The 14113-nt window shown below is 30.7% G+C and overlaps 1 protein-coding gene across 1 annotated transcript in view; it reads left to right on the top strand.

Annotated features, from left to right (window-relative positions):
• The first annotated feature begins 364 nt into the window (after nucleotides 1–364).
• LOC127717732 (chitin synthase chs-2-like) overlaps nucleotides 365–14113 on the top strand; it is a 35298-nt gene continuing 21549 nt past the window's right edge. Inside the window, exons 1-5 of the mRNA XM_052223498.1 lie at nucleotides 365–450; nucleotides 5877–5986; nucleotides 7718–8138; nucleotides 11089–12359; nucleotides 13686–13788. Coding sequence (XP_052079458.1) covers nucleotides 5904–5986; nucleotides 7718–8138; nucleotides 11089–12359; nucleotides 13686–13788 — 1878 coding nt within the window. The 5' untranslated portion in view covers nucleotides 365–450; nucleotides 5877–5903. The remainder of the gene's footprint in view (nucleotides 451–5876; nucleotides 5987–7717; nucleotides 8139–11088; nucleotides 12360–13685; nucleotides 13789–14113) is intronic.

Consider the following 14113-nt stretch of genomic DNA (forward strand, 5'->3'; position numbering starts at 1 on the left):
TTGAAATAACCGACAAAAAATAAACTCGAAAAAATGAAAATCTAAAATATTAGTACATAACAAAACATTGAAATAACCATAACCCACTATTAATTATTTTATCAAACACAGAGCTTTAACCATACTATATTTTATACTTATATGCTTATATTATTTTCTTGTCAAATGTTACTGTGATTTGAAGATAAAAGATATACCGATTGCACAAATGACAAAACATAGTAGCTATCGATACAATTTAAACACACCCTTGAATTTTAAGAATTTCTTGTAACCTGTTTTTTCGAAAAGACAATTACTCATCAACAATAACCTTTAAATTGAGAATTTTGCAGCCAATCAAATTCTTTTACACATGTGTATTGTTAGATACATTTTAAATAAGTAAGGGAATTGCAAAGACTGGTCGTCTATAGCTATTATTGGGAAAGTGTCATGGCAGCATATATGGTATGTTGAATTAACGTTAACAATGAATGGTATATCAGATATTATTAAAATAATTCATATTCTTTCAACAATGCAAAATATGTTATACATTAGGTATTCCTAGTAGTTTTTGAAGTTATAACGATCTTCAACTTGCTATCTAAATCATACACTAAGTAGAAATTCCAAGTTGCTGATTTTTAAAATGGAGCAGTAACCTGAAAAGATGACTCGCAAAAAATTAAAATTTCTAGACATAAAACGTGATAATTTTGGTAAAATATTATTTAAAAAAAATTGCATTAAAAATGCATGAATATCCTAACTTGATTATACATTCAGACAAACGTGTTTAAAACAAAAAAAGTGACGTCGGGCCAGTTTTCTGATCTGTGTGTCCGTCCGTATATTTGCAAATATACTTAAAAATGAAGTTCTGGGCACATCAACTTGAAACTTAATACGCATGTTCGTTATGATGTGAATTATTTTTACCTTCTAAAGTTCAGTTACTGAGATCCCCACAGGCGATCTATTTTAAACAAAACATATATAAAATCAAAATTATATGTACATACCGAGTCTTAGGTATGATATCTCTTATTAAGGCTTTTTGAAATTCGATTATTTAATCGACATAGTTCATTGCATCATAGATCTCTGGTTTGATTGTGTGTTGAACTGATATTTCTCATTTGATAATGGAATAATTTTAAGTTACATGTACTTACTATCATATTAAAAATACTGCAGTCTTTGCATTGAATGCAAAGTAACGTATATTAAACTATAATCTGTTAGTTCATATTGATTTTGAGACCATAACGTATAAATATTTCCGGGAACTGAAAGATAGTTCGATAGTAATTACTTAAATTGAAATACATGTTATAACAGATCAACTTTTATCAACCATCTATAGCGTTTACAAACAGTTGATTTGTAACACTAATTGTTAATGAAAAGGATCACTGAATGTCATTCAGCATGCCAATAAATATATTATACAATTATAGCCTTTGTATGAGGTCGATACAAGGATATATTGACCTGAAAGAAGTATATTGACTGAGGACGAAGTCCGAGGTCGATATACTTCTTTGGGTCGATATATCCTGTATTGACCTCATCAATAGGCTATAATTGTTTTTTTGATTTTGATTTTTTGATTTTGTTGGAATTTTATAGATATCATATTGTCTCCTAGACAATAACATATAAGTTGTTATTTCATTTACTTTTTTACATCTTATGTATGTGAAGATTTTTTTTCTTCAAATCATCGATCATAGATATTTTTTTTATAAACTTTTAACAATATCATGAAATTCATTACATGACGTCACAAAGTATATTGGTTTTTAGATATTCTAAAAATAACCGTGCAATATGCTTTTTTGCTATCCGCCGTTTTCTCTCTACCTTCGAAAATATAGTTTAACATGTGACTATCTCTGAACGAATCAAATTAGTTAAAAAATACGAATTAATAATATAGTACAATATCTTACAATGAAATATTAGATATGTGTACAAAATTATGAAAAAATTGAAGAATGTTAGCAAACTCAGCTAAAGCGTTTCGTTTAACAACACTTATGAGTTAATGCTATGCAATTTATAATGATAAAAGAGAAGCGAAAGACCTGCAAAAGATGGTATATTCACACTCAGAATTCAAAAAAACAAACTGACAATGCCATGACAATAACCTTCAAACGACGTAAAGACCAATTACTGTACACAAAACCTGCCAAACGTAATAAAGACTGATCAGAAACTACTAACTTTAGAAATGTGTACATATACTGTACAAAAAAAGAAATATACAGAATGTTTTAGTTTTTGACAAATTTTAAATGTTATTCCGAGTACTTCAAAGCGATATTTTACAACGACCCCAATGTTTTCGTAAACTGAGAAACAATTTCACACACCGCGATTTTTATACGCAATCCCACAGTAGTATAACTTAATTAATTAAATATAACTTTGAAATTAAATTGAAAATTCTGGAAAGGATTTGAAACTATGGATACTTTAGTGGATTTTTTAAAACAAAAGTTCAAGTTAATTATATGAGTTCTTGGTGTCTATTTTGCTAGAGTTGTTATTGTAAAAGTTCCGTTTACATCGAAAATGTAAAGATCTGTCACCTAGCACGTACGGTCTTGTTTGATCGTTCCCTCTAACGATATAATTTATTATAAATCATAACATGATATTCTTTTATAAGCATGAACCTTGAATAAGGAATGCGACAAAGAACGAACCAGCTCTTTTTGTTAATGATAAATAGACTTTAGCAGATGTAAAATTAGATTTAAAAAGATCCATTTCACACTTGCCGGTGCATGTTATTACCCTTATAAGAATGGTAGGTACTTTCTTAACCATTTTGTCAAACAACAATCAATTCTTTTGAATTAATAGAATGCATTGGTCCTTTTAGTTTTTTTATGTTAAAATTTTAAAAACATGAATGATTATTCAATAACTAAATATATAGGTAATGATCTTCTAAAAGAGGATTTAAAAAAATACAAAATTCCGACACAAGCTATTCGGCAACTCGCCAATTGTATTTTTAAAGACATGAAAAAAAGTTAGGAGTTATCATGCTTATAAACTGTTTTCATTTTCCATGTAAACGACTAGTAGATGTACAGATTTGATCATTATTTTATTTGAGACTTCCTTTCACATATAACCTATCAGAGTCGTTGTCAGTTGCATGTGTAGACAGTATTTAAAATTGTATCAACAATATAGACTTCACTACTGCATGTTAGTGACACACCTTCTCAAGACACAATTATAATATTATATTCTTTAACCCTTTGTTCTTCGTCGAAGAAATTCTGTAATTTTAGAGCTCGCATTGTATAGATTTATTATATAATTAGAATATATTTGATAAGGTAAGAAATAAATCCAAAGTTCATTTTTTCATTGAATAAACCTACGCCTCACCTCCTGAAATACAAGAAAGCTAGTGTAAAATAAATGAATAAAATTTTCTTTACATCAATTATGTGAATTAATTGATTTCAATTTATATAAAATTTTTTTTAGAATAAAGCAAATTGTCTTTGATTTACATCAAAGGTTAGCAAAACTCTGATTTAAAAGTTATTAAGAATAGTTTTAAATGTCTATGGAAAATACAAATAATGTTACAAAAATCATTGCCAGTGTAGTACCTGTCTACACTAGACTTGCTAATACAACATGAAATTCTTCATGCTACTAAACTCATGGACGGTTCCATCAAAATGGCAACATTTTACTATTCTTGTATGGAAAACATAGAATATAATATACGTAACCCATGATTATAATATGATTGCAATAGGAAATACATGTTTATTAAGAATAATTCATCCCTGAGAAAGACTAAACATTGAAATACTATAGTTTAAGTTTAAATTGAAGAATATATTTTGACTTATTTCAATAACGTTACTGTCAAAAACATTTAGATAATAAAAATCTACATTTGTGAAATCAAGGGGTTGGCTTATGTATATAAATACATGTACAGTCATCCCCGTTCCAGTTGTAAAAATCTTACTACAGTTTATAGAAATATCGGATTGCGCGAGATTTGGTGGTAGAATATGTTTCCTTAATGATTGTACACGATATGGCATGGTCGCCTTTTTCATGACGTACAGCAAGAATATTTGACGCCATAATTGAATTTTGGTAAAGAAAGAACTGAGATCAAATGAAGTCCACGTTGACTATAACAAAAATATTAACCGGTCGGGAAAAGTATAAATCGGGTAAGAATTATGAAAAAAATGGATACCCTTTACCGGTTTTGTTTTCATTGAGATTATTTTTACTATGACTTTCTCAATAATGTTATAAGATGTAGCAATTTGGGTTGCTTGCAAATCTAAAAGATTTTTATCAGTCATACTACTATAATACTTATTAAAATTATTTAAAATTATTTTTTCTTTGAATGTTCAATGAAAACAAAGAAAAGATCACCAAAAAAAAAAGAGTTTTTGTCTTATTACTTTATTTATTGCCTACAAATCGATTTGAATAACTGATATAGCTTAATTTTCAAAATTTATGTCTGCAAAATTTGTTTTGGTACAAGTAATGCTTGCATACAAACATAAGTAGCTCCTACTGTTGAGAAACAAGGTCAATTGACATATTTAAACTGATCCTGAGTGCACTGCTATAACTCTTAGATAGTTTCCTTACGGAACCAAGAGATATTTTAGCTTAAACTCATAGGTAATTGATTTAGATAACACTTTCATCGTTTCACATAATATACAATTTAGAACAAAATAATCTTAAATACTTTTAATAGTAATCATGCTTATCAAACATGTCGATTGTATGACTATGCATGCAATATTCAATTCTTAGTTTTCTGCAGGAGGTATTAATATAGCATATTTTTGATTGCGTAATATTGACAATTCACAAAAGTGTTTAGTTACGATTATATTAATATGCTAATATTTTTATGCCATGGTAAAGTTAAAACAAATATATTCTAACATACCATAATTTACAACCTTAAAGGGACAATATGTACCAGTTTTGAAATCGTTACAACAGTGGCTCTTTGCAGGTATTTCTAAACGTTATCGCTTTGATTTAATTATGTCAAAGTTGATCTAATGATATAAAAATATGCCGATAACATAATAAAACCTGTTTCACATACTAAGGATATGTTATTATTCGTTGGGTCCCAATTGTGTTGATTTTGTACGGACATTTTAACTTTTAATTGGAGATTTCGTTTTTTGTCTGTTATAACGTTAAGTTAATACACAAATGTTTGTGATTTTCAGATAGTTTTTGAACATTAAAGTATACAGCACATGCATGTACCAATTTTATAATAATAGTTTATATAAATCCTACCTTTGATGTAAATATTTTGTGGTATTTTGATGTGCTCAATTTCTAATCATTAGTATATGTGTCTAAATCTTCATTATAGAAAATGCTGGTGTGAAACTGCGTTAGAAAAAGAATTATATGTTAGTTTTTCATGATAAAATCGCATAAATGTAAATTATTTAAGGAATGACTATTATATTTTTTTTTGTCTTTGAAGAAATAACATCAAAAATATGATGCACACTGAATAACCCGCGTTTTTGACAAATATTACAGTCATTCCTTCACAATTTAATTCTAAATTGCATTTTAAGGAGTAAATCATGAAAAAAACGTCGATGACGTCACGGTCACATGTACTCTATTCTACTTCGTCCACACAGCACTAGTAATATAACAAGCCCTACAGTAAATATAAAAATAATAAATTGTGGTATGATTGCAGCCTGTAAGTTTAAACTTGAAATGTCACATTGTTTTGTTTTTGTCTTTTATGAACTAATTTTGTGTTTTTGTTGCAACAATGTATTGACGTTTATTAACCACAGACGCATTTTGTTTAGTTTTAAAACGATTTTGTCATCGTATCAATGATGGAAGAAAAACCTGATGGAAAAAGAAAAACTCGACCACGCATAAGTAACCTTGCGGTTTTAGACCGGATTAAAACAGAGTAAGTTTTAATACTTTTTAAGGTTAATTCAGCATAATGTTACAGCAAACATGACAGGCTTATAAAAACTGTTCATAATAAGATAATCTTTTGTATCTGTTTTGTTGTCAATAACTAATAGGTGTTATCCTTATAATAGCTCAATCGAGTTGTTTAACTGACATCAAACATGACAGGAATTTATAAACATTTATATATAAAAACAATGATACAAAGGGTACATTGATTGATTGAAAAGCACACAATCAATTAAAGGGTTCGAACTTACAACATCAGTGTTATTTGGCTAGTGATACATTCGATGAACTACGTAGACAATCCGGCCACCGATGGCCCTACAAAAGGTAATATAATATATATTCATAAATAAAATTTGACAATTTTCATTATGAAAAACAGCTAATTATTTTATATCAAATATTCATGGAGATTTTATGAACAACTTCGGTGTCGGTTGTCCAAAACTCTTGATATAAGAAGAATATATACTAGTCAACAAAAGAAACGATACAAGGCAATGTATTTTCCATATATAATGAAATTGGATACACTGTACCAAGGTAAATAATTGCGTAATTGATCTAATATTTACAGAATGATTTTTTCTTATCAAAACCATTGATTTAAGGCAAATACGCGATTTTTTTTGGGGGTATTTTTGTTATTTAAAAAATCGTATTTTCACCCAAAAATTCAAAAATCGATATTAGAACTTAAAACTTTAAACTTAAACGTGGTCTGCTTAAAATTTTGATTGCCTTTGCAGATATTTGAATACTTACTTATTCTCATCTTCGAAATTAGGTGTCGACTTTTGTCATCATTTTCCGCAAAATAAATTTGACCCCTGTGTTCAATAACATTGTATTTTCTAACTTTCCAATTTGGTCAGATTCTTTTAATCATATGCATTTGCTTTACAAATGAATGTTTTTCATTGGATAATTTAACAGTTTTCCCTATTTATCATATTTTATGATAAATTGGAGTTCAAACTTGTGTATCGTTTCTTTTGTTGACTAGTATATGTCAATAATTCACGATGCCATGTTCACACTATCATAATTATATGTTCACTGAATCGTGAAATTATGGTCAAAACCGTTATTTGGCATATAATGTGAAAAGTGCACACCACAAGGATTTTATGTACTAAGGTTGTAAATGTTGATGTGACAGCAACTTCATGGTGAACTACCTGGCCAAAAAACGTTTACTTGAACATTAAACAGTTTCACACCAGCATTTTCTATAATAAGTTAACCGAGCAATCGGACGACAACCGTTACCAGGGATTAAAATTAAAAGTTTATATCATCATACAGATGTGTTCTAAGTTTAGATTGATTTGACCTCTTAAGCTTACTTCTAGTAAACTATATTAATTATCAAACTTAAGCTGAGATGGAAGGGACGAATAGAATGACAGACGGACGGAATATTGAAGAAACACACAGGCAAGAAAACATTATGCGTTCTAACGGCTAGAGAGGCATAAGATAATATCAATAGAGAAATTAAAAGTTGACTTTGGAGTTGGATTTTCTAAGAATTTTTTTCCGCTGTTTATTGACCTAGTATATGGTATCAAGATATGACCACAGATTTTCAAACGAAAACGTACGAGTTCCTTACTTCATACACGCAAATCAACATTCGAAGGGGTTGAAGATCTACTTTACATCTTTAATTAAATCATCACTTATTATTTGTGTATACATGTAATTACAGAAATGGTGAAAATAGCACGAATAAGGAGGACTACAAAGAATATGATGTGAAAGAATCTTTGTGCCCACGACCAGAAAGGATTTTAAAAATTGGCTTTGCAATTTTTCTTTGTATTGTTGCATTTGGAAGTGGATTTATTGGAAGGATGACATTGCATATATTGATATGGCACATCAGTCCTCCAGTAGAATCCACTATATCGGCTATAAACACTCTCGGAGGTCTTCTTGAGCCTAACTGTTCAATATGCACCAACGAAACAGCATGCATGAGAAATACCAATTCTACAGCAGTTGACGAATCATGGATATGGGCATTGTTCTTGGTTATAATTGCGCCATATTGCTTGACATTTATATCAACATCATTTAGAATCTTCTTCAAATCCAATAAAGCATTAAATTCGAAAGTACTCTTAGTAGTAAGTTTAACTAGTGATTCTATAAACTCATAAAACATTGATATTTCATATGGTATATTTACAATGGCACATCTAATTGTTTTTCATTGACAAAAAAAAAGAGACAGACGATGCTAAAAAGACAATAAAATTATAAGTGGAAGAAAAACCAACAATACAATGGAAAAAAAAGAAATGACAAAACGACAAACATCTGTCAACATAACACTACATTGAAGACTAAAGACTGAATCCCACAAAAAACGAGGGTGATCTCTAGTGCTCTGGAAGGTTTTGTACTTGCGACACAGCGTCCTATTAATAAGTTACAACATTCTTTTAAAAAATCATGATATAAAACGTAAACTCTAGAAACTCGTATCACCTGGTGAATAAATAAACTCAATATGCAAACGCTACAAGAATGTTGCTACATAGAAACGAAAAGCTCACACAAGCAATACTTAAAGAATCTCTTTAGAAAGTGTGTTATTTAAAGGCGTTGTTCAGGCGAGTTAACTACAGGAAAAACCTTCTAGATGTGTTCATGACTTTTGATTTTGTTATTCATATCATGTGTTCTCATGTTTAGTATAAAAATAAGGAGATGTGGCATGATTGCCAACGAGACACCTACTCATCAAAGTTCAAATAAAGTGGATATATGCAATTATAGGCAATTGTACAGCCTACGTGAGAAAACCCAGACCGTATAGTCAGCTATAAAAGGCCCCGACATGAAAAATATGAAATAATTTAATTGCGAAAACTAACGGCCTAATTTATTACAAAACAATTTACGAAAAACAAATATGACAGACGTCAACCAATGACAACCATTTTTAAAATTATAATCACAAACATCTGCTTGAAATTGATAAATGTGGTGAAAAAGTAAAAATATACCTAGGGTCGATTGAAAGTCAGTCATCAAAAGATAAAAAAACGTGACTTTCAGAAAAAAATCAATCAAAAGGTGACAAACAACAAATTAAATAGAAGCAAATATAAAAAGACGAACACTAGTCTACAAATCATTAACTAAAATACCCAATAAAAATTGGCTGATCAGCAGTATTCTCCAAGAGAAACATTAAGCAACAGTAGTGGCATATATCGTGTCAAAAGTAGTAATAAAGTAATATCATAAACGAGTTAAAAGTGACATTAAAATAACTACAGTTAATGTACTATATTTGTGGCATGTCGAAATATCTATTGATCAAATTCAAATACTGTGGATTTATTTATTTTCGTGGATAACAATTTTCGTTTGATTGAGGAAGTCTTGCGTTTTCGAAGTTTCTCTCCTCGTGCTATATCATAAACACGTGTTTACTTCTCTTTGCTGAACACCAGTTTTCCATATTAACCTGAGTATTATGAAGGTAAAAGTAATGATTTGTTAAAAAACATTACTGAAACTGAGAGAGCACTTAATCATATCACATCTTGTTATTTTTATAATAAACTACTTGAAAATTTTAAATGATCACATAATTAGAGCTTTTAAAAAAAGACGATCGCCATATCTATGAAATCCAGTTGTGATCCGAATCTAGCCGACTTGAAAATATATTCGAAATAAGCAGACTTCATAGAGGAGATTCTAAAAAGGATGATACACATTTTTGGGACTATATGCTATTTTTGTATCTCATTTGACTGGAAAGGATTACACAGATACAGTTACATCTTTACATAGACAATAAGGGTCATTGAAAACTCAATTCCAACACAAAAGAATATGTTATTCCAGACCTGAAGTGTAAAATTTATACCAATAGTTCTCAATAGCAAAGCTTGAGTTATCAAATGTTCTGCGGCTGTCATAATGTGTCATAGATTACAAAAACATGCTCCAGTTTCAAGAATAACAATCATGTTTTTTTTATTCCTGATTGTGACAACCGATGGAACTTAACACCGGATTGTAACTTTCCATAAACAACTTTGCGAGTGCTGCTAGAGGAGCAAAAAATAACTGCTTTCCATTTAGGGTTTTGGCTGGATTCGTTTCTTCAATTTTTTTTCCCGTAAAGTGTTTTAGACTGTTTGGATGAACTCAGCAAATCTACCAAGCTAAACGTTGAGTACGCGCGTTTCGTCTACAAAATACTCATCAGTGACGATCGAATGATAAAAGTTAAAATGGTCAATTTAAGTTCAAAGTTGAAGAGCATTGAGGACCTAAAGTGGATCATTCTGTTATTTTCTTTCAGTGCTTTTGTTTGTTTTTCTCCGAACGACGAAGTTAACATGTCAAGTGTTTTGTATCTTCTGTTTGCATATCGTTATTTGGTGAAGGAATTGGCAGCCAACATATCGTTATTTGGTGAAGGAATTGGCAGCCAACATAATATCGTTATTTGGTGAAGGAATTGGCAGCCAACATATCGTTATTTGGTGAAGGAATCGGCAGCCAACATATCGTTATTTTGTGAAGGACTTGGCAGCCAACATATCTTATTTGGTGAAGGAATTGGCTGCCAACATATCGTTATTTGATGAAGGAATTGGCAGCCAACATATGGTTATTGTAATAAGTTTCTAAATTTAAATTGTTGATTTAGATCATTATTGACTTTACTCATTATTGAATTTAATAACCGAAAAAGTACGACAGAATTGACAGACAATGCACCAGAAAAATATTATCCATATCTTATTGTGATCCCTTTGATTTTGAGAAATCTTGTTTTTCCAAAAAAATCGTTTTTTGTTCTGTGAACACGCATTGGATTTTCATTTTGCCTTTTTTATTTCCACTTTTTGCCATTATCAAATGTGGATTTAAATTTTGAATTTCTGCTCTTGTCTGTTGACAAAGATATTATCGAGCAAATAAGAATGTATCTGAAATTAAGCTAATGCAGCTTATTGTTCACATTTCATAACGACCCCCTGCGATAAGATGACTCCTAACCAGTTTGCTCCCTAGCTCAGTAATGACAATTGTTTTTCATTTCAGCTGATTCTAATTGAAACACTTCATTCAGTCGGACTCTCCATATTAGGATTTATTGTGTTGCCTGCACTTGATCCAGCTTCTGCATCAGTGGTTTATTTAGCAGCTGGTGTTGGCCTACCTATGATAGATTTTTTTGATAAGGTTGTCAATAAGCTTGATAGAAAATCTTCCGAAATAACGAAAAAACAAAATGATATTAAACCAGACACGGAAACAAAAAATCAACAGCCAACAAATGGAACGGATCTTGAAAAACAGAATCAAAAGTCAACAAATGGAATGGAAACGGAAATACAGAATAAAAAATCCCCAGTTGAAACGAAAACTGAATCACAGAATCAAAAGTCAACAAATGGGACAGACAATCAACAGAATACAATTGAAAGTGAAACTAAGAATCCGCAGAATACCAATGTCAACGATACCTCAAATGATCATATCAACGACGTTGATTCACGGAAAATTACGGCCGAAAAAGCCGTAGAATCTACTTGTAAATTTTCATTTTGCGATGAGACATCAACTCTCTCCTTTACGTTACCATTTGTAGGATTCGCATTGCAGATTGCAGGAATCATTCTAATAACACTTTATATTAAAATTGGTTCAATGAATGTTTTATTTGTGTTGTCCGTTATTCTAATATCAATAAAGTATTGGGAAAACTTCATTACTATGGGGACAGAAAGTTCGATTTTTTTACGCCAATTAAAGCGAGAACTACATATTGGAAGAACTAAGACCTCGTGTTTAGTCAGTCTCTGGAAAATGCTTGTAACGTTTCTTGCAGTTATAGCGATTTTTACTAGTCGTGGTACTGATTCAATGGGCGCCCTGAAAGCAATATTCAATAATGGAATAACAACAATTAATACCGTCTTTGGAGAACAACGAGTAGGATATAATCCGATTTGTCAAACACAAGTGCCATTTTTAGCAACTATTATTTGTATAACTTGTGAATACTTATGTTATAAGACCTCTAAAACAGTATGCGTAATCAATTGTCAGCGATTTGGTTTCAGTTTTCCTCTGGTTATGTTACAAATTGCCGTACCTTTTGTAATAGGAGGCTTGATGCATCATCCTGATATTATGAAATTAGATTCATGTGATCTACTGTTCTCTGACTGGTGTATCAAGGAAAATGGTCGTTTAGTTGAAAATTGCATGGAACTAATTATAGCATTCGTTGTACTGTACATATCAATTCTTTTGATAACAAGGCATGCTTGGCAATCAAATGGGCGAAAAAATGGAGAAACCGCAAGGTAAATAACTATACTGAACTGTTGCATTTTAAACCTGTAAGCCGTTATTTCAACTACTAATCATACTTATATTATTTTGAAATCAGTATGTCCAGTTTATAAATCGATCTCTGGTGGACCTCATAGTTAATCTCTCAGTAGGCTTTGATATTACATACAAGGAATTATGTTCAAGTATTTCTGCCAATTAAATTTTAATAAATGCACGCCATCTCCAGCCAGATTTCAAATACAAAAATGCTATTTCGGACGAAGGAACGTCAACAAGGACATTTTCCCCTTTTGGGCTGACCTTTACTTGAACCCTTCCAAAAAAAGAGATTTGGTGATAATAACATATATTTGAATGTGATTATTTATTTCGTTTGTAGTCTTTTTAAAATCTTTGCAAATAGAATAGTATAGTAATGTATAGTTTGACATTCCTCATAACGCTAGTTTGTTATCGATAAAGATCGTACTTCATCTCTATACAAATGCCCATTAATTGTTTTGTAATGTTGTCTGTTTGATGTCGCATTGACGTTAACCTCATATCTCGACTTAGTTTATGTTATGCATCATAAAGCTTTCATTATTGTACGGTTTTGGTCCATTTATGAGCTAACCGTCTTACACTAAGATTAAACATCTTGCAAGGGGAGTTGAATTTAAAAATAAACTGTAATTGAGTTTGGGGAATTGATTCCCAAATACGTCTTTATTATATGATTTCCATTTTTTTCTCTCGAGCATAATTGAAGAAATTGTATATAACACATCATACATCTGGTAAGTACGAAGCGTTTACCTGTATCAACCTTTATAGATATAAGAAGATGTGGTATGAGTGCCAATGAGACAACTCTCCATCCAAGTCATAATTTGTAAAAGAAACATTATAGGTCAAAGTTCATCACGAATGCTCAAACAAATTGAGTCATGGATGTATAGCTGCTTAAATACATGAAAAGCTAAAAGACAATCAAGAAAACAGGTCTTAAGCAATGATTTATGTATCGCGATCACACGTTTGTGCATACTTGCGTCTACGATGAGTGTGAATGTGCGTGTATGTGCTATGGTTTGTGTGAATGTGCGTGTGTGTGCTATGGTCCGTGTGAATGCGTGTTTTTATTCGAATGTGCGTATGCTTCTGTGAAAATCAATTATTCTATGGTTAGCAATGGCTGGAAACAAATCTTTATTCTTGTAATTAAGACTCCTTTGTTTGCCTTAATATCGTATTTCAAAGCGTTCATGATTTTCGGACAATATGTATCTCAAAACGGTTTTGTCTATTAGTACATGTAGTAGCAAATATAAGCTAATTTATTCTTTTGTTAGGATATTTATTTCACCTTTTTACTGTGGACTGTTTCCTGAATTATCTTTGTTACTGAATCGCAGAAGAGATGATGACGAATATGACATTGTTCATTGTAATAAGGTACGTCATAATTTGACTTCACCTTTGTTTTCTAGTAGACAGTCATTGAAAGATGTACAAATATAAAATGTATCAGTTTTAATTAAGTGTTTTGAATAAAAATCTTGTTATCTCCTATTTGTAGTATTTAACGTTAAGAATTAGTAAAAAGTTAGATTGAGTTAAATAACAGCAAACATGTCATGTCTTATTGATATCTATGAGACCATCATACTTATTCTTATGGCTATGATTGTCTGTTCTTACCTTTATATGTGTGTTTTTACCTCATTAGTTGATTACTGTGATATAATGTTATGACATTATCCGTGTCACAATTCACATT

The sequence above is a fragment of the Mytilus californianus genome, unplaced genomic scaffold, assembly GCF_021869535.1.
Source record: "Mytilus californianus isolate M0D057914Y unplaced genomic scaffold, xbMytCali1.0.p SCAF_10, whole genome shotgun sequence".
NCBI lineage: Eukaryota > Metazoa > Mollusca > Bivalvia > Mytilida > Mytilidae > Mytilus > Mytilus californianus.